This window comes from Megalops cyprinoides, chromosome 19 (genome assembly GCF_013368585.1).
Source record: "Megalops cyprinoides isolate fMegCyp1 chromosome 19, fMegCyp1.pri, whole genome shotgun sequence".
Lineage (NCBI taxonomy): Eukaryota > Metazoa > Chordata > Actinopteri > Elopiformes > Megalopidae > Megalops > Megalops cyprinoides.
The window spans coordinates 21,789,024-21,811,013 of record NC_050601.1 but is presented as its reverse complement, the minus strand read 5'-3'; the positions used below and the strand labels follow the sequence as shown (position 1 = coordinate 21,811,013).

The following is a 21,990-nucleotide window of genomic DNA, read 5'->3' as shown; positions in this document are numbered from 1 at the left end:
TTCCTCTGTGCAATGCCATTGAGAACTGATGGTAAGACCTTTTTAACATTTTTTGATGTATAAAACTCCTGTTTAATTGGGTATATGAATAAATATGGAGGAAAGTGTATTTTTCTGTTTACTGGAATTGTGTACATTTTACAATGACACAGTTCTGCATTTTTAAATATTTTACCAACTGTACCTCATTTTCTGTGTTGACCTTTACCACCCAAACAAAAATGAATATGAAAAATTTGACTCCAACACTTTTATAAAGTACACTAAGAGGAATCCTGTAGGCTTACCAAGCCCGAGAAGACAAACTCACAGTACTTGCACACTGATATGGTTTAAAGGTTTATTTTTAAAATATATTCTCTTATAAGACAGTACAATCCAATGAGATCAACAGTACTTATTATACATAGAACATTTATAGAACAAACATTTACATCAGCAAAACACAGTCTGACGCCATGTTGGAACTGAGAACCCAAAAACGTATCTGATACGCTGCAGTACACATCTGTCAGACCTTAATCGTATTTCCTGAGCACACTGAGATTCCGCTTAGCCTTGGCTGATTAAACCTGGAATTAACTGGAATTACAGATGACAAATTGAGTACAAAAATTAAACCACATTGATATTTAAAAGTTAAAAAAAACGTGACAGGTGAAATTGGAACGTTTACATTGTCGAGACTTGCATGACATTTTTTGCTCAGCAGACATTCTTGTGTGGAGTGACATATACAGGTGACAGGCGTCTGTGTATTCAACGGTAACATTTGTACCCCCCCCCCTTTCTGTCTCCCTGCTTCGTGGTGGAAAATACCACAGACGTTAGGCAGGTGCAGACATTAGAACATGCATCCATTACAAAATTAGGTGAAGGTGGTGTATATGTAGTGTATATGTAACGGTGAGTCTAAAAAAAAAAAAAAAGCCTACTCGTGATGGAGTGAGAAAAGGTGCTGACAGTAGACACATTGGATGCAGTGCCCTTCTAATTTCAGCCTCTCGATACTCCCCTCCCAGTACTGGCCTGAAATGAACACGCTCGTTCTCTCACCCTCCCTGACCCTCACACCTTCAGTCATCTCCCTCTCACTCCGGGATGCTGTACTGGGCTGAAAGGAGCACCAATGGGACCTCCTTGTCTCCGGTCCCCAGGAAGGGCATCATCTTCTCTGCGAATTCGTCCATGCTGAATGAGTACACCTCTGAGCCCGTCTTGGCGTTGTAGAAGGCCACCAGGCCCTCCTCGCAGTCCAGGAACACCCCTACCCTTCGCAGGCGGCTCGAGATCTTGATCTTGACGAGGGGCGGCGCCGTCAGGGCGCGCAGCTGGGACCCCCCCCACCACAATCCAAAGTAGCCGTTGGCGGGGCTCATGTCAAACAGGCCTTTCCGCTGGGCAGACTCCCGGACAACACCTACCTTCCAGTCCTTATTTTCCCCCACCTGCAGCTGAGGATGAGATTATGGATTACCAGAAATACATGTCATTACACTACATTGTGTTATTGTCATTTAGCAGATGCTAACATAGGTTACAGTTTTACATGTTATCCACTTATACAGTTGGATCCTTACTGAGGCATTTTTGGGTTAAGTATCTAGCCCAAACGAACAGCAGCAGCACCCCAGTGGGGAATCGAACCAGCAACCTTTAGGTTACCAGCCCTGCTCCTTACATGAATGGATTACAGGATTACTGCAAAGGAATCTGTTTCACTGCCCTGTGGAGGAGAGGTGAATCACAACAAATAGTGCTTACATCCAAAACAGTTCCCCCTCTCCCCTGCTCCCTTACCTCCCAATAGTGTCTCCCGGAGCTGAAGCCTTCTTTGGCGAGCACACAGGACCAGACATCATAGCGCTGAGCGCTGTTCCTGTAGAACTGCAGCTTCTCCCCTCTCTTTACCTGCTTCCGGTCATCAGACAGGATCAGAAAGGGGTACGCAGTCACTGGGTTCAAATTGATGTCATCTGGAAACAATGAGACTGCATCTTAGGGGTGGGTTCCTGGGTTATAAACAGCAACGGCAGTAGCAGCAAGGACAAGCAATATCTTGGAAGAGGAGAAATTGGAGATTGAAGAGTGTGACTTGTGAGAAACTCACCTGCATAGGCACGAAGCTTCTTGATTCCTGAAAGACAAGTTGTCATTTCAACACACAGCTCCAATTTCACTGAGCCTCATCCCCAGCCAACACAGTACACATGATCCTTCTCCTGCGGTGCTGAAGACTATGTCTTTCATTTTCTGTTCTGACTGGAAATACCTCAAATGTAAACAGACCATCCATCAGAAATCTTAGGCCCCTGTATTTTTTACTCTCAGGGGTTCAGGCCTAATGCACTCACATACCTGATCCTGAGCGTATCCTTCTGAGATCTGTAATAAAATGAACAGAAAAGCACAAGAATGATTTCTCACTGAACAGGAGAAATGAATGCTTCTGCAAAATGTTAAGGACCATACGATCTAATGGTTTAGCGTTTCGATCACAACATTTTGTGGTTTAGCATCTGTTAGGATTATACTGTATGATGATTTAGCTCACGTCAATGGAGGCATTTTGTCCATATGAGCTCTGCTGGCTGCTCACCTCTCAGTGACCACTCCCTCCTCCTCATTCCCTGAAGACTCATCATGCTCTCACTCTCGGGCAAGGACACTAACGTAGAGGTACACCACATGGTTAGCACTTACGCTTGTGAGGTCACACACTGAAGCACAGGTACACCACATCATTAACACATTCTTATGAGGTCAAGAACTAAAGCACTCAGTCACACCACACTGTGAATACCACTTCTCATGAGGCCAAGCTGTTTAACCCTCTTTGAATTCTCTGAACTCTGACTCGCCTGGAGCTCAACTTTTTGAATCAATACAATGTAGAATCAGGTGCTCAGACATTTGGCTGGAATGAACACAAAAAGTACAGGCACTGTGGCCCTCCAGAACCAGGGTTGAGTGTCATGTCAGAAGCTGTGCTTGTTTTAAGGTTCACTGGAAACGGTGCTTGTTAAAAGGACAGTATCAATATGTTGTTTTTACATCCGGAGAGCAAAAGCAAATGCAGAAGGCAGTTTTGATTGTTTGCGAATTTGCTAGTGGTGAGACTTACCGGAGCGCTGAGAGCGGATCTCCCCCATGTGGATCTCCTCTAGCCGATCCCTCAGCTCCGCCAGGGCCCTCTTCACCTCTCCCAGGGGCAAGTGCAGCTCCAGGCCGTCCGGCTCCGGTTCCTCTGGGTCCATGGGCAGGAGGTTGTTTGCCGCCTCGAAACTCTTAAGTGGGCACAGGGAAGGAAACTCACAGGCACCCATCATTCCGGGACCACGGCATTCCAGGCAATGTTTTCATACGCAACATAAAGAGATCTGGCCTTACGGGGCTCTGACATGCTCTTCTCCAGTGATACAAGCTTTGACAAGTCGCATCCCCGGTAACACTTAATTATAAGGAATTCCAAACATTTTTATCCAGTGCCATTGGTAAGTGACTCAGTCAGTTAGAATCCAGTGCCACCGGGGTGAATGACTCAGTTATAATCATTTACTCACTTTCACACAGTGCCATTGGGGTGAGTGACTCATGCAGTCCTAATAACATACACTCACTTTTACCTAATACTGCTGAGTGAGTCATTCAATTATCACATTGGTGAGTGACTTTGTCAGTTAAAATCACATATACTCATTTTTGTCAGTTAAAATCACATATACTCATTTTCACCTAGTCCCACTGGACTGACTGACTCACTCAGTTCTAAACACATATACTCATTTTAACCCAGTACCATTATTAAGTGGGTCACTAAGCTGTTACATTTACTCATCTTCCCCCACCGCCACTAGTGAGTGACTCAACCAGTTCAAACCGCAATCAGTCATTTTTAACTCAGTGACAATGGTCTGTGAGGGACAGCTCAGTACCTTTAGGAAGCCGATGTGGTCCTCAGAGGACGCCTGCATCTCAAGATTGGCTCGCTGGGTTTGCAGCTGCCCGAGCTCCCCCTCCAGCCGGGAGATCAGCCCGTGCCCCCTGGCCTCCATGGTGGCCTGTTTCTCCTGTATTCCACCCACCAGCTCCCCACGGATCCTCTCCACCGCCTGGCTCATATCCACCAGGATCTGCTCCACCTCTGACACCTCACCCTGGGCAAAGTTCTGAGCACGGACAGCAGAGCAAGGAGGGAGAGTGACTGTAAATGAGGCCCTCGGAATCAGCACAGGTGCTGGCTCACCACGGCCAAGTTTTCTTGGGTGCAACATAGGCAAGATGCCAAAAGATATCCTTGGTACTATCAAAAGTTGTGTTTTTTTGTCGAAGTTGTTAGAAACAATGTAAACATATTATAATCGCATTATGAAAACAGGAACATAAGAGCAACAAGTGGTGTGTCCAGAGATGCCCAGAGATGGCATGCCTGCATAGTTCTGTCATGGGTATACCCACCCTGAGAGAGTCCACTTTGCTTTTGAGTTCAGTCAGTCTGACCGTCTTCTCCTTGATCCTGCTTTGAATCTCCAGCTCAGTCTTTCCAAGGAGTTTCTTTGAAACACACAGACACACACACACATACTGATTAATACAGTGTGAGACTATGGTGACATTAGGGAGACTTGATGAAATGATGTTCTAAGACAGAGTTTTCTAAACTGTGGGTCTTGACCCCATGTGGGGTCACAAACTGCTCTAAATTACAAGATGAAGTAACTAAGGGCCTCCAATAAATGTTGAATGTCCACTGGCAATATCCAACAACAACAACTATGTAAGGCAATTTCTTACTTTTCTTATGCCCATAAACTATAGACATTACACCTGTGCAAAACTGAGATATTTGATGCTGGTTATCTTGCCAGCAACTGGAGATACTGTTTGTAAGCTAAGTGAAAGTTGAACCTTGTCATTTTCTTCTACATCCAGCAGTAAGCCTTAAAAATAGAAAGACTGAGAAACATGTAGGAAACAGGTCCTTACATGTGATGACTTTTTTCTTGATTATGGCTTCACAGGTGTTTTAATCAGAGGAAAAGCCAAAATGCCAAATTTTCCTTGGTGTACAGCGATAGCATGAAGCCAAACCAGCTGGAGAAAAACTTGGAAATGTCACAGGGTGTGCATTGAAAAGAACAAGATGAACTTTGGTTAGCATTTTCTTACCAATTGCTGTTTCTCCACCAAATACTTTCCCTTTTCATCAGATACAATCTAACTGATTGGTAAAACGAGCCAGCCAATGACAGCACAGCAGCGCCTTTTAGAAAGCAGGTTGCTATCTTGGTTGCTAGGCATGTGTGCAGAAAATCTGAGCGAGCAGACCAGTTGAAGTATGAGAGGACAAAAAAAAAGGGAAAATTTAAGAGTGCTGACTGGATTGAGCATGCAGAGAAAATAGCCTGTATGTTTTGTGTGAGAACAGAATACAGCTTCAGATCCATAGTTTCATCCATCAGTGAAATAGAGCAACAGCTGTCAGTACACAGTCTTGTAGACATCTCTCTCTGGAATGCAAATGCTCACATGATTCCTCCATCTGTTTGGATAAAACCACTAATTAAAGCAGCAAACTATGGAATTTAACACCTCCCACTACTGTCCCCTCATTCCTTGGAGTTGCCATGTCTGAGATTATCCCACATCACTATGAGCACGCGGACAGCGGCTGCTCCCTTTGGAAGTACATACTGGTGTACAGCTGGCCTTGGTCTGTATCAAACCTCGTTATCACTCAGTGTTGGATGTCACTTGAAAAATGAGATGTGCCTTTTCAAACATGACGACAGACTTTGGCAGACTCTCATGAACACACACACACATATACACACATACATACACACACACACACACACACACACACACACACACACACATACAGCAAAACCATGTTCCTCATTAGAGCTCATAAGTACATAAAGATTCTACATTATCAAAATATTTTACTTACATGTTTTTACAGAAGAGTAAGCCTGTATGCAAATCTTGATTATAATGCCTCTGCAGTGGCAGTTGTCTTGCATCTTTTCACATTTGTGCAAAAATGGGGTCATGGCGGAAAAGTTATGTAATCACTATTTCTTTACTATTATCATAGGGGAGAGCACAATTCCTTTTTTATGCAGACAACAAAAAAGTTGCCCCCATACCCATCAGCCACCTCTACAGGGAGGCCAAGCTTGGAGTGGAAAAAAACACAAAGACTGTCAAAGACAGTCAAAGAATGAAATAAGCCTACCTAACATGCCTTATATCTGTGAGCAGCTGCTCTGGAATGGACACAGTATTTAAGGAACACAGACAGCTGAAGAATTCTTGGAGCTGACTGACTTGCACTGTGTGTGAAGACACACTGGTGATAACGACGGATATTACCAGGTATTAATGCCACCACAAAGCCTCGGGGCGACACTCTGCACTGCGGGGATGACACCCCAACCCCCTCACGCTCACGCTTACCTGCTTGTTGGCCCTCTCCGTCTGCACGGACACCGTCCTGTGGGTGCGGTGCTCCTCCAGCACGCAGATGGCGCAGATGCACCGCTCGTCGGTGCGGCAGTACACCTCCAGCAGGCGGTTGTGGGTGCTGCAGGTGCGGCCGCGCAGCGCCTCGTGGGGCTCCATGAGCTGGTGGTGCGAGTAGCACGGCGTCTCCAGGTGGGGCTGGACGTGCGCCTCGCAGTAGGACGCCGTGCAGGTGAGGCAGGACTTCACCGCCGGCTGCTTCCGCCCCGTGCAGACATCGCAGGCGATCCCGGCCGCCGCCGCCACCCCGTCGCCCGCCTTCTCGGGGTCCGGGGCCACGGCCCCGTAGCGGGACTCTTTATACTTGTCGGCGATCATGGCGAAGACCTTGTTCACGCTCAGCTCCGGCCGCTCGTTGAATTGCCGCTTGCACAGCGGGCAGCTGCAGGCAGCGCTGGTGGCCCAGTAGCTCCCGATGCAGCGTTGGCAGAAGTTGTGTCCGCACGGCGTGGACACGGGGTCGCTGAACAGGTCCAGGCAGATGGAGCAGGTCAGCTCCTGCTCGGAGAACATCAGCAGGTTGGCAGACTCTGCCATTTTGAGCGGCGTCTCGAAGATCTACAACAGGAAAAGAGCATCATGACATTTTTGTACAAGTTGTCTCTTTTGAGTCTTTTTTTTCCCCCTTTTCTTCCTGTGCTGACTAATGACTGCGTCTGCTGTCACAGTGAGTGCCAAAGTTTGAGCTAAAGCCGACAGAGGCATTTCTCAGAAAGCATTTGGAATACAGCAGCTAAACTTGAGATTTTTTAGTGGCAGGTGAAATGACACATTTGTCCCATTAAAGTACTTCAATAAGTGAGGTAACTGCTTTTAGTATTCTCTTTCTGTGCTTGCCCATTTCACCAAGGTTTTGGAATTGCCAATTGTACTGTACTAGGCTTGCCTCTCTGAAATACCTTTTACTCATGCAGGAGCACTGAAGTGAGACAAATGCAATCCTCCAATACACTTGAGATGCCAATGGCTATTTTACATACTACAAGGTCCACGGTGCAGCAAAGTGGAGTGAACACCGTTTGGAGAATATCTGCATCTCCACAGACATCATCTGAACAACTGACTGGCTCCTTGTGAGCAACTAGAGGGCGACACAGCAGCGGGACTAGTGGCTGCTGGCTGATGTATCCCACCCTAAACTGAAGCCAGTGTACCATCGTTATGGACACCTGATCATTGCAGTTAAACCCACACCTGAGCTGCAGGACTGTAGCCTGAGGGGAACTAGAGCCTTAACCAGCTCAGCCAATCAGGAGCCCTGAGGTAACTGGTTCATTAAATTAAATATTTCAATTATATAAATGTAATTGAGCATTAGGAAGTGAACAATATTATTTCTATTGATAGCTTGTGAACACACTTTCAAGGGAAATTTTGGGAACTAAAATAATTTGTTGCATTTTTAATCACCTCTCAGTATATTTACTGGTATGTTCCACTATTATAAATTGTCATTGTGAGTCCTAGTTTGTGTGTCCATTTTACTTGTTCTTCTGCCTAGCCTGAGAGAAGTGCAGTGAGGACAGCCCTAAGCCTGTGCATCTAACTTCCCATGACTGTGTGCAACTGGTAAGCAAGTTTACATGCCAGATGATTAACATATGTTCTACTTCTCATAAAATGCCCTCACCCTCCAGTCCTGTATGTTATAAGGCTATGTTCTTATGTCATTGCGCACCCCGCCTCCACTTCACGTCTCTCCAGTTGAGCTGCATTTGTGCGGAGGAGAATTCAAATCACACATGTGCAGCTTTGTCCATGCATGCTGTACAGCTAAAACCCATTAAAACTCAGTTACTTCAACAGTTTTAACACTTATAAGAGTGCTTTTGTATATTTAAGTAGGATGACAAGATACATTACGCCATTAACAGTCCCATTAACAGGACTTATTAATCACACTAGCAATGTGTATTCTTACCCCTAAAAAAGAATCATCTATATACTTCATGTCATCGATATCCACAATAATACACAAATGGCACTTACACGTACCACTTAGAATGTTAAATAATGTTATTAGTTAAAAATAAAGAAAGAACTTTCAGAACATCTTGGAAGGTCCCAGCTCTAAACACACTTACAAAGCTAGCTGTAAACCAAACCAAAGTGTCACACACCTCATCATACTGTTATGAGATGAAGAGGAACCGCAAACAGCAGTCTCTGACATGCTAACGCACACCAATGCATGCCAATTTTGACTCCAGGATCCATCTCAGATTTCAAAATCAGGAAATCATTACTCCAAACACAATTAGGGAGACACTTAACAGAATTCTTGAACAAAGCAGGGACAATTACGGGAAGGTATTAAGATCTCATATTTGATAACCCTTGGCCTCACCACACATTGTGTTCTGAGGTGACTAACCCTTCATTCTTAAGCCCAGGAGAGAAGCTTTTTCATTTCAATAAAATCACAGTTTGCTTGGCAAAATTAGTCTAGATTCTGTATGCAAAACTATACTGCAATAAAATGCTGGGCAAAGACTAAAATATCATCACTCATGTTTAATTCTAGCAAAGATGATCAAAAATCTTAGACTGCCTGTGGCCAACTAAGGGAAGAGAAAAAAAATTATAAACACTGGGAGTTTGATGCCATAATATTTGCTCTAAACGCTCTTGGTGTACAAAAATCTCAACAGAAAGTTGAGATACCAGAATCTTAATTTGTCAATGACTATGGTGTCCATTGAGCTAGCCTTTTGAAAAACCTGACTTCACAGCCTCTGATGAAATTGGACACATTTCATTTAATTAGGTCTTTCCAATTCCTGCTCCAGAGGCTACAGGATTTTCACTTAATACCTGGTAAATTACCTGGCAGAAATGAGGAAGTACGCTCACTGTAGCCCTCTAAGTCCAGGGTTGAAACACACTGGAATAGTTTTCCAGAGGCTTTTGTGTTATTTTACCTGATATCTGAATCCCAACACTTAATTGCATTTCTCTCCATATTGGCATTTAGTAGACTATGGCAACGTTTTTAAACACTACTTTGATCACCTGATAATCCAGTGATTTAGTCTTACATTTTAAATAGCAAGTTAAATGATCCCCATCATCGCCACTACTTAATAATGTGATTGCCTTCTAATCACTATGATATTGCTAAATTCTGTTATTATAGGCATATGACAACATAACCACAGAGAGATTTTGTTTTTTACTTTAAATTTTCAAAATGTGGTTACATTTTTTTGACAAGCCTCTTTTAACATTTTCTGTTTGATGAAAATGTGGAGCCATTTTCCAAGCAATTAGCATCAAAATGCATGGCATGCAGTGATCTTCTACGAATATGCAAAAGTAAACAAGAACCCCAGGGTGTTTCTTGAGATGCACTGAATGACAGTGGATGAAAAGAGCAGGAAAAATAAGAATTTACCCACAATTCTCTGGGGTATTGTCAGGAAACATTCCTGACAGGTATATTCAAGGCACATTCACATGACCCTTCACTCACAGAGGTGGGTGAGCACAAGCATTCATCAGCAAAACGAGTCTAGTACAGATGGGACTATGGAACCACCTCTTAACCCTAACTACTATCCTTTCAACACATTAAATAGTTCAGCCACCTAAAGAGGTCCAAAACATCAATAAAAATTGGGTCCGTTGGATACAGTTTAAGTCAGTGTCAGATTCAGGACATGGAAGGGGCTCGTACATGTTTTGGGCTGAACTCTAAATTATAATATTGGACTGAACACAAAGCATTTCAAAGTGTGCATAACTTCATCCTGCAGATACATTCTAGACTTGACCACCAGAGGCACTTTAAAATCATCATGGTTCATGGGAACGGGTTATAAATATCAACAAAATGGCTTCCAGGTCTACTCTAAACTGTTCACAGTGCAACATGTTCACTTTTAGCTCTGTCAACACTAATTGCACGGATAAAATTGTGTGTAAATGTCAAAGGCTGCTTGAGTCTGTCAAAGCTACTTAATAACAACACTGTTTTGATGTTGCAACATCATAAACATTGAGTCAGTTCATAAATTTCCCAGGCCCCACTTCAATTTTTAGAGTCATCGATACCAACAGTAGATTCCTGCTCTGAAATCCCAGCTGGACTGGCTGGCTGGTGCACACCAAACAACTATGGGCATTATGGGTAATTTCCGCATTTCCCTCAGACTGGTTTTCCCAAGGTGACCTGCCTGGGCAAGAAACCCAACTGCCTTGGCAAAAGGTCTGCATTTTTTTCTAATTGAATAATGTGCAAAACTAATTTAAAAAATAATGAAAATCAAGAATATGGGCAACCCAGCACAATGTAAACTGTCACTCTGAGTGGCTCTGAGCAGCTTTGAGCAAAGGCTCTCAGCCAATAAAAGCTGATGGAGTTGAGTGCTGCTTACATAATGTGAGAGGGCGTACTACACCAAAGCTAGACCCCTGCTGGCTTTGCAAAATCACAGTGCTGGCAGTTTATCAGATACAATAAGACTGTTACACAACAATACAATAAAATTGTTACAATAAGTGCCAGATCTTTTTGGTCATTTGGTTTTGACAGACATGAATTTTTCAGATGATCACAATGACCTTGTAAAATAAGCATATTCATTTAAGTCAGGAAAAAAATTAAACAGAGAACCAATGCTTCATGTTGCTCCTGCTTTTCAGATGGTACAACGACTATTTAAAAGAGCATTCTGACAATGTAAAAAAAAAAAAGAAAAAGACAACCTCAGTTCTTTCATATCTTTAGTGACTGCTATGTCTTGGCAATTCTTGTACTAAAGGATGAAGCTACACAAATTCAATTTTTGATTTAAAAATTAAATTATGTCTACAAACTATTGTTAATGTCAAGTAGCCTACCGCTAATCCTCCTTAGTTGTCACTACACAAACCGCTATCAGGGTCATGTGGTTCATCATCAAATGAAAACTAAGCCTGATTGCCAAATAAACCTGCACGCTTTTATTGGCAGTAGATACCAAGGGGAGGAGAGAGATGGCTGAACAGTAAATCTGAATTGAAACTCAAGATACCCAAGCACATCTCATCATAACTGTGCCAAAAACACAGTACCAACTGCCAGGTACAATCTACTGCCAAATGTGGGAAAAGTAGACCATAAAACACATGGCAAATAATTAATGCATATTTTGACCTATTACTACAGTTTTGGGTATTTAAACGGAGTCAGTATGTCTGCTCATTTAAAATGTACTATATGTGTATGATACAGTTATCAGCGAATTCATACAACACAACGGTACCACTGTTCAAACATATTTCTATGTAACTGCATAATGTTAATTTTGCACATATACCTACAATAAGTGTTCTTTGTGAGACTGTTACTGTCACGTCATATACTCTTGTGTACAGCACAACAGTGGCGCAATCCGAGATATGAAAGCATCCAAATAATATCCTGTGCTAGAGCATTTAGTCATAAGGTTAAATGTTCTGAACACATCAAAGCTGTCCTCACTATCCTCCAACCCACGGGAACGCTATCAAGTGACGTCAGCAAGAACATACCTGGCTTCGTTCTGCCAGAGTGCGTCCCATGACTGCTAAATCAGCGCCCCCTAGCAACTCGTCAGTGCCCTATAGGTTGCTAAACCATGCGCAGTAAAAGATGAGCTAGCCATCCCTTGCAGCCTTGGTAGCGTCCTCATAAGACATGCAGGACAAGCTCCACAACCACGTTAAAACCCGTAAAACCAGTAAAGGTTTCCATTTGCGTCTGTTAGTTCATGTGTGAGTGGGTTGGTGTTGCATCTTTGTAGGTCAGAAAATGTTCAATATACCATCTATTAACCACAAAAAACCATTACTGTCATAACTTGTTCTCTTACTTACAATTCTGCTTGCTTTTATATATTTTTAAAATACACCTACACCCTTGCATGCATACATGTTGAATACTGGGAGACTTTACCCTACCAATATTTTTAATCTCTCCTAATTTGTGTGTTTTACCTCCCTGTGCTTTCTGAACTTGCGTCTCACGTTTCCACTTTGAACCGCCAAAAAACGCTAACTCTACAGCATACAAACACAAACGAAGTCAAGTGATTCTTCCATCAGATTATTCTACAGATCAAGCCTCAGTACTTTTTGCTGTCAACCAGTCAAACAACCCACGTGAATAAGTTAAGCAAATACGTTAGCACTAACACGATTACTGTTTTGGTACTACAAAGAAAAAAATAAGATGAAACCTATCAACAGTTTACTGGCAATGTGGTCATGGTATTTAGGTACTGGGAAAACAAACTTTCCATATATTGTAGCGTTTGTTTCATAAACAACGAATAAACCACAAATGATATGTTTTTTTTATTATCTTGTTTAAGGACAACGCTGTAGCGCAGTTTGAGAAGTTACTGAATATGGTGGTTAAAGTGTTTACTATCGCAAATTCAGTGAGCTGAAAATGAACTACTGTTTCATATCATAATTGCCCAAACTAAAGGGGTTTGCAGACACAATCACTTTGACAATCAGCTAGGGCAGCATGCATGAAGACGCGCAGCCAATTACACTTAGCCGTTCACTTTTTCCTTACTTTAAGTAACTAATGAACAGACTCCATAACTGCTAACCACCATTGTTTTATAAGCGAACTGAAATGACTTACCTTTTCTGAGTTTTTCAGATGACTTCAGTCACAAACCTTTGCGTATGCTCAAACTTATACAGCTGAGTCAACTGACCAGTATGATAAGCAAGCATCAACACAGTCGCACAATTGACGTGCTAAGGAGCGCCACGCAGCGGTGGGCAGTTTAAGTCTTATTTTATTTAATTAATTTGTTTCTCTCACTCTTGACGTTCCTTCCACGACCCAACACTGCACTCGAAGCATTCAATTCGTCCAAGGAAGTTCATAAGCTTCGTGTGTTCATCAGATTTATTGCTTCTTTCAGAACGTCATACACGTCATCTGTGGTTATTTTCATGTGTATGCTGTGGCCATTTTATACAATGTACAAATAATAACACTGAATGCAGACTGAAGAAGTACCCCAAAGAGAAAATGTGTGGAAATTATATGCCATCACATCAAGAGTCTAGGTGGAAATATAGAGCACTGTAAGTAAGAAACACCCATACTAATCACCAAAATGGGTAAAATGCAAAGTCATGTGGTGAATATGTTTCTTTTTGTATCATCCTGAAATCTAGAAATTTGCTTCTACTGTAGTAAAGTACATATGTACCAAATTCTATTCCAAGTAGCCTAGCAGCTGTCATTTTAGACCTAATTTGCATATCATACCCTAAGGCAAATCTAATTGTGGCAGCCATTTTGTTCTAATCCGTTGGACGTGGAACCAAAACATCACCTGCTCCACTATTGCAGAACTGGGGTCAATTCTGTTTAGTTCAACAAATTTAGGGAATTAATTCATATTCAGTCAATGAATTTCAATTCAATCTCTGACATGATTCAGCTGAAATGGAATTGACCTCAACTGTGAAATATTGTATTTAAAAAAAATACAAATGCCAGCCTAATTGACCATTAACGCATGCCACTGTTCACTTAGCTGGCAGCCAGCTGGGGTTTCTTTATACAGCCATGATATGACTCAGCAGCACTGCAGTCAAACAGACCTTCTTGCTCATGCCGGTTCAGAGAACCTTCCTTCAAAGGAAGGAGAAAAGGAAGCATATCTGAGGCAAGAAAGAATGAACCAATTGTTGAATGTCTTGTGTTAGTAAAAGGAAGGAAACAAAGATTGTGCTGAGAGATTTTGTTACACCTGTGAAGTGACCCCACACAAATATGTGTATATATAGGTATGCGTGTGTTTGTTCACATTGTGCTGTCACTGTGCATTGATGTAAATATGTAACAAAAAATGGCAGCTTTGTGGATGAAAATGCTCTATAATTAGGGTGAATAACAGAGTTTTTAAGTGATGCTCTGAACCTGCTTGTTTTATAAAATGTATATTCTCCATTATCTTTAATTATTTTTGTCACTAATTCAATGATTTTGTTTGGTAATTTACCCTACTAACAAGGAAGAGCAGACACAGTGCTAAGGATTTAAGCAAAGGATCCACAGTTAGAAAGGTTAACTATAGTAACACATCTTCTGCTTTCCAAAAGTTTGCTCAATTAGGCTGCATCAGTCTGTCACAAGTGACACAAATGACTGTGGAAAGCAATGTGGTGGCAAGAATGAGCTGAGAGTTGTGAGCTGATCCAGGATAGTGAGCATAAACACATGTTGGTACAGCTGGCACTGCTAACCGCCAGGATGTTGACACACAGTTCTTAGGAATCATAATTTTAGAAAGCTGGAGTTTCCATCATTGCTACTCAAGAGGAAATCATTCCAAGCTTTATACCTTTTCTGCTGTAACCTTCTCGGTCCCCTATACTGAAATGCTACATTACCACAGAAGCAGTAAAGGATCAGTTGAGGGTAACATGACAGCCTTCAATGTGTCGTAAGCCGCACTTATTGATAACATGGTTGTCTGTTGCATGCAGTTTATGTGTAGCTGTGTTCCCTCTGTTCTTTTTTTTTCTATATTTCTATATTAATATGGTTGTCAGACAGTCTGCCATTCATTTCATGATGTTATGGCCCATTGTTACTGGAGATTGATGTGTCTTCATTACCACATTTTTACCAAGGTACGTGTTGTGAATTGCATAAATAATGATTTACGTAGTTCTAACCTGCTGTAGTTAGCACAGTGCATACCTTTAAGTGCTTTCGCATTTTTCTGTGCACTCCTGGTGGCTCAATGAGTGCAAACCCACTCATCATGGAAAGATGCTGTGTACAGCACTCAGAATCAGACCTGGCCAATGACAGCCAATGTTGAAGGGACCTGACCTCAGACCTGCCCTGGCCTGCTTCTGTAGCCTTTCTATGGGCAAACCCCTTATGACCCTGAGGACACAACAGTCCCCATGCCCCTCTCATTCTCATGGCAGGTCAGCAGCTACACATGTCATAACAGGGACATACAGACTCAGTTATGTAACTTGTATCTTTTCACACTAGAGTTATCTAGATTTATTCTGAATTTTTTTTGTTTTTTTCACATGCAGTCTCACTTGTGGATTTTTTTTTGTTTGTTTTGTTTTTATATTCCCTCTGGAAATAGGTCACTGTGAAGCAACTGCGATTAGAACCGCCCTTTTGCAGCAGTGCACAGAATAACATTTTGCAGCAGTGCACCAGTGTGTCCACGCAGTGAGCCCCCAGCTGTGAGCATCGCCTCACTCAAATAAACTCACTCCTATACCAGAACCCGTGCAGCGCGATGTAGGCTGTGTGCTAGATGTGCCCTTCCATCTCCTGTGGAAATCAGCTTTTGCATGACGGCAACATATTTGAAATATCCAAACTAAATTTATGGAGTGATTAGTGACATCTGTTGAAGGTTGAACATTTTTAGGTATTCCTATCATCTTGATGCAGAGATTTTTGTGTGACAGTGTCACAGTGACTAAGGTTCATGTTTAGGTTAAATAAAACACACAGAGAAACTACATGAAGACTGTCATTGAAATATGCATCATTTTTGGTTCAGAATACAATGACCTCCAGTTTTTGTAAATTACTACCTGGTAACCACGTCTATTTCAAGTTCAATGAAACAGGTACAGACACAGATACCTCAGTGACAGAACAGATAATGCTTTCCCTGTACACTGTACACCCTCAGTACCACCCCCAAAAACACTTTCTCTTATTATGCCTGTCATGTTTTTCCTCTTAGCAAGACCTGGATACCTGACACTTGCCAACCTAAAGAGATCTAAGATTTAAGAGCTCTAACCAATGTGGCTGTTTTGTGGAGCATAAATTGCTATTTGTGGCTGGGAATGCTTGCAAATCTGGCACAAGAAACAAAGACTGTGTCAGTGAACATTAATCTCCATGCACGCAACAAACACTGAAAAAAATGGTTCTTATGCTCCACCTATAGCTCCACCATGTCCTATTTTCCCAGAATGCCAAAGGTCCACCCCCAAAAATCTTTCGGGTCTGACTGCATTCCATGTCTGTTTATCTGTTTAGTGTCAGTCTGTAGCAGGATTACACAATTCCATTCCAGAGAGGCTCCACATGTCATGACATTGTGGTGCGTGCGTGGTAATGCCCAACATTACCATTGCATTTAATGAATGAATCTACATTTGCAGTGATTTCAAGTGATTTATATATAAACATCTGGAACTCCCATCCACAGGTAGCCACCTGTCCATATAGAGCATCAGCACTCTCACTATGGAATATAGCAACAGAGCCAGGAGCATTTTCAAGTAAATGAGAATTGTTCAGTGTGCCTTTCAGTATTATTCAGTGTACTTTTGAGTATCTAATTATTGCTTGAGAATACAAAACATTGTAGCTTTCTCATGTTTACATTTACAAGAAGGTCATATATATGATTTTCTGGGTCTTGGAGTTTTTAAAAGTCTGGCCCCCCTTCAGTGTTATTCCATCCACCAACATACCAAACCCCCCCCCCGGAACTCTATGTATGCATTCATGTGCCTGTGCACCGGACCACTTTATCACCAGGACAAACAGGTTTCTTTTTTCATGACTCTGAATGGGATGGGCACCTATCTTTGGTGTGGTCTTCTGAGGGGTGGGGTGGGAGTGGCTGTGGGGGTGGGGGTGTTGGGGGGTACTTTATTCACTGGGGACATCCAAGGCCTCTTCCTCAGACAGCTTATTGCACCTGGTGTGTTGAAGGATCAGACAGTTACAAAGAGGGTTACCAAACGGATCCATCTTTGATAACCAGTATAATTAGATGCATGCACAAAACTAGCTGTGCAGCATAATACTGGTTCAATCTGGACCTGTTAGGCCAGTTCAGCAGTGCTGCTGAAAAACTCCTTTTGCTCACATTGTTGTACCACTTTGTCATCTTGCTGTAATGCATGATATGTTTTGATGTTGTAATTTGTAAATTTTGGCATGGTTTTTAAACATGGTTTTTATCAATTATTTTTCAGCAGTTTTGTTAGTCATGTTATCATCCAACATCATCTAACCATATTTCTACAATATTATTTTGGCTTTCATTGCTGTCATTTATTATCATGGTTTTGTAATGTTTAACATTTTTCAAATGCATGTGTTTCACTTAACTTTTGTTACTCAGCTGATACAATACTGTTGCTACATTAGAAATAGATTACTTGATTAATTGACTGACTCATTTGGTTTTACCATTTCAATGTTAATGTCACTTGTAAATATGAGCCCTTTCAAATGGACCAAAGAAGACGTCTGTTGACCTCAAATGGTCTTGTTTAAACAGAAGTATGTTCTGAAAGAGTATTGAAAAGACATGTTCATTCCCTTTGCCAGTGAATACAGTTGTTGATGTGCCAGTTCAATCCACCGCCATTATTATCAAAAGATACAAATTTATGTGTGACATAAAATATTGATGTAGTTTCCTTAAATATTTAAATTCATGGGCAAAACTCTTCTTTGTAATATATTTTTAGATATCAAATCTTTGTTGAAACTCCTACAAGTCATACCACTCCTAAAAGTACTGTAGATGCTTTTTTATCATTAACAGCAAAGCACCACTGCAGAGCATGGATGACATGATTGTTCAACTTAGGTAAACTTCAGTAATTAAATGCTAATATTGTGTTATTCGATATTATTATTATTATGATTATTATTATTATTATGCAATCAGTTAAACTAGCCCACAATCATACCAATAATGTTGCAACATATTCATGACGTGCAATTCATCACATTCATCACATTAACATCAATGTTAATGGAAAACGTGTTCTGAACTATTTCTGCTATTGAGAAGGTTTCAGTCTCAGTATAACAATATATATAAAACTAATCAAAATAAAATGTGCAGTCTTATTTACAAGAAAGCAAGTAAATTATTTCATGACTTATTTCATTACATTATGTGGAACACTCAAACTAGTGAATTGTAAATCAATAAACTAATTACTGTATATTGTCTGGTCAGATGTATTAAATATGTCGAATGTTATTGGAAAAAGAAACGGCAATCTCTCAGAAGTGCCCGATGTCTCGTTCATAGCAAAGGACATATTGTACAGGAGGTCCTCTCCCAACCCACTCTGTCTGGTTGTGCAGTTCTGAAATGGTTATGACACTGTACTATCAGTACGGCACACCCTCAGTGGAACTGGAATAAGGAACCAGTTTTGCCAAACAGGATTCTCTGCTACTTTAAACTGCGCTGACTCTTAAGTGAGTTCGGCTCCACACTGAAGAAGCATTAACAAGCTCACTAATCTCTCAGACTTAATTATGGCACTAAGGGCCTATCATTTTTGTTGTAGCTGTTATGATCATGATTGTTTTTCAAATGCCTGCAGTGAAGCTTAAAGTGAGCCACATTCATGATTTTTTTACAGATTGCAGATGGCCATCTGTGATTGTGTCAGAGCAAAAAATAGCAAAAATACCATCATTATGTCACATGGCACAGTTGCCACCTTGAACTTTAATAAAATAAAAAAAATGAAAAATGACAATTAAGTCCCAGAATTATGGAGCTCTGGTGATATGTTCCACATATCATTCTGAATGTTTACTAATTTATGTCTGCTGTGTTGGATTTTCCACATCTGACCAAATTTTCAGTCAGGGAGCATGTGTTATAAAAACCAATCCCAATTAACTACAGCCATGAATGTCAGATAGATTGTGTAGGGCCATGGGGTGTTCTGTTTGAGAAAAGAAAAATCATGACATTAGGTTCCATGGTGTGGCCACCATCTTGGAATTTGTGTTAAAAGCATCTTATTACGCTCCAATTGCCAACAGCCACTTTCATGTCTTTGGCCACATCACTTTAGTCTCTGTAAACTCACAATCAAAATACTTTTGCAGGTTATTGTGTTCTTTACCAAGACATGTTAATACTTGACCTGATTACAATTGCATGCAACTATGGATTTAAATGTCATAGATCTGGAGACACTCACAGTGAAAACCAGGCTTTAATGTAATAAACGTAATAAATGTAATAAATGTTATGGTTAAGAGCGGATTTGTCACACTGTAATAAATCACATTTTGGACACTAGGTAGCCAGTACCTATCTTGGGAAATGACAGGATGAAAAAGAGGCCATAAAAAAGGCTACAGTCAATGATAAAACATAAAGCAGCACTCTTAGTGAAAATAAATTTCAGCTGTATCTTTAACTCAAAGCATCAAAATAGCACATTTTCTGTAAATGTCACGTTTGTGTACTGTTGATAGATACGCTTAGAAGTAGAGACATGTTTGTGATATCATTGTGCAATAACAACGTAAGCATCGTGCAAGAATGTTGTTTGTTGTACAATTGGCACAGTGTGGTATGCAGGACACTAAAGTACATAAAGCCTGATGACAAGAACAGGTCGTTCAGCTTATCTAGCATTGCTATTTTGCCAACAGTCTAATATCTAGCACTGTGTGACACCTTATCCCCTTCTGAGTTAACTGTCTCTGCTTCCATTGCAAGTCCAGGTAAAATCTGCCATGCATTAATATGTCTGTGTGAAAAAATAACCAAGTATATATAAATAGTATTAACTAGTTTTTACCAATGCCCCCTAGTTCTGCTGACAGAGCTCTAATTAAAATAGCTTCTGTAATCTATTTAATGGATTCCTAAATTTTTTTTTAAGTTTAGCTGACAGCATAGAGGTCCCAGCACAAATCCCTGGGGGACTCCACTTTTCACAACTCCCTGCCCAGACATTGTTCCTCTTACTGGAGCTGTATGTGTTCTACACAGAAGCCAAAAGTGAATCCGCTCTGATTGATCCTTTTGAGAATGAATTGACATTGATTTACAGATGATCTCACGTAATTCTTCATGTGCTCTTTGGTATAGCTTCAGGGCCTTCTGATATCTTTGTGGTCAGTTTTTGTCATTTAAATGTTGTCAAATATTTCCTGGGTATCACAAGTAACTGAATATATATGTGTTCCTAGTGAAGCTCCTGAAAAAGTAACTGTTGTGTGGATTACATTTATTATTTGTATTTACAGCTACATGACTGTAAATAACTTTACAGTCATGTAGCAAAACCCCACTCTTATTTTTAAAGTATTTAATTTTTTAATTTTTTATTTTTACTGTTTTTTGCTAATTGAAATAAATACATTTTCTTTTATAGAGTGTCTGAATCTATATTTAATGGTCCATGTGTGAGAAAACAGCAATGCAATAAATATCAAGAAAAATTGTAAGGTCTGGAAGCTCTGAAGCTGATTTTTCTTTAAGAAAAATAGATTTTGAAAATTTCTACTTATGACCACTTTTACAGGAATGTGTCAAAAATGTTACAAAAACTGTCAACATGACAAAAGAAAAGTAATATTTAAAGAAAAGTAGCATTTTCAATTACATATATCATTGTGAAAATATGATACCCATCTACCAGTCTGGCAGTATCAATTTAAATGACTTCTTTTTATTAAATGCCAAAATGAATGGTTTTTAAAAGCAAATTGAAGCTCCTGTAATTATAACCAATTCTGGTAAAATGATTTAACATAGCTACCCTGATGTAAGTGCTGTAAATTATTAAAATGTTATGATGTAATCATAATTCAAAGACCATAACGTTAATACACAACATCTTTGAAACCACGTAACTGCAGGTCATTCAAACTAAATCCAGATAATCACAACTAATCAACACTCATTTAAGATAAATTAGCACCCAGGTGGCAGATGTGATTCACTTGGATGAGGTTTATCCCTCAGGCTCCACACTAGTTAGAAATCCACAAGCTTCAAAAAAAGAACCCATCATCTTTGAGTTTTTGCGTATTGAAGGGTTCAGCTGGAGCGTAGAGGGTAGGCCAGGACCAGGATGTAAGAAGCACAAACACACAGTGTAATCGGCCACTGTTTCCCACACAACCATTTATTTTGGCGCTAGAGACCAAGAAATATTGTATTAACTTACCAAATTTTGTCTTGTTTCCGGCTTCCTCTGTGAATCTGCTTCTATTCTGAGAGCATTATGATTCTGAAATCTTCCAGCTGTGTTTGTGCTGATACGGTCTGCGTACAGGTGCACACAGGTATGTGTGTAAGCTATGTGGGTGGGTATGCAGGTGAAGGCTGGCTACAGTGTGAAAAGTGGCAGAGTGAGTCTGGCGAGTTTGTGACATTACTTGCTATTCATCAAGATGACACAGAGACTAACTGAACATCCCTTAACCTCTTCTAATAGGACACTTGCATTCCATTGCTCATGAGCAGTACCTCCATACACTCAGATGATCCTCAAAACTGCACTAAGTTCTGTTGCTACACACCAACATTACACTATGCTATTATAGTCCTGAGAGAAGGCAAATCAATCAATCCATCAGTCAAAAAAGCAAGTGAGAGTAGATGGTGAAACATAAGTATTTCCTGGCCCCTCGTGATCAAGATAAACATGTGAAAAGAAATGTATGATGTA

At 40.8% G+C, this 21,990-nt stretch overlaps 1 protein-coding gene across 1 annotated transcript; it reads right to left on the bottom strand.

The window, feature by feature from the left end:
* Positions 1-474: 474 nt before the first annotated feature.
* Positions 475-21,630, bottom strand: LOC118794036 (E3 ubiquitin-protein ligase TRIM21). The gene is made up of 10 exons (XM_036552169.1): positions 21,487-21,630; positions 6,463-7,086; positions 4,459-4,554; positions 3,936-4,169; positions 3,125-3,287; positions 2,600-2,668; positions 2,359-2,385; positions 2,111-2,137; positions 1,801-1,976; positions 475-1,454 (listed from the first exon to the last, which is right to left on the bottom strand). The coding sequence occupies exons 2-10, from the start codon at positions 7,063-7,065 to the stop codon at positions 1,092-1,094; spliced, it is 1,758 nt and encodes a 585-aa protein (XP_036408062.1). The 5' UTR covers positions 7,066-7,086; positions 21,487-21,630; the 3' UTR covers positions 475-1,091.
* Between the last annotated feature and the right edge of the window lie 360 nt (positions 21,631-21,990).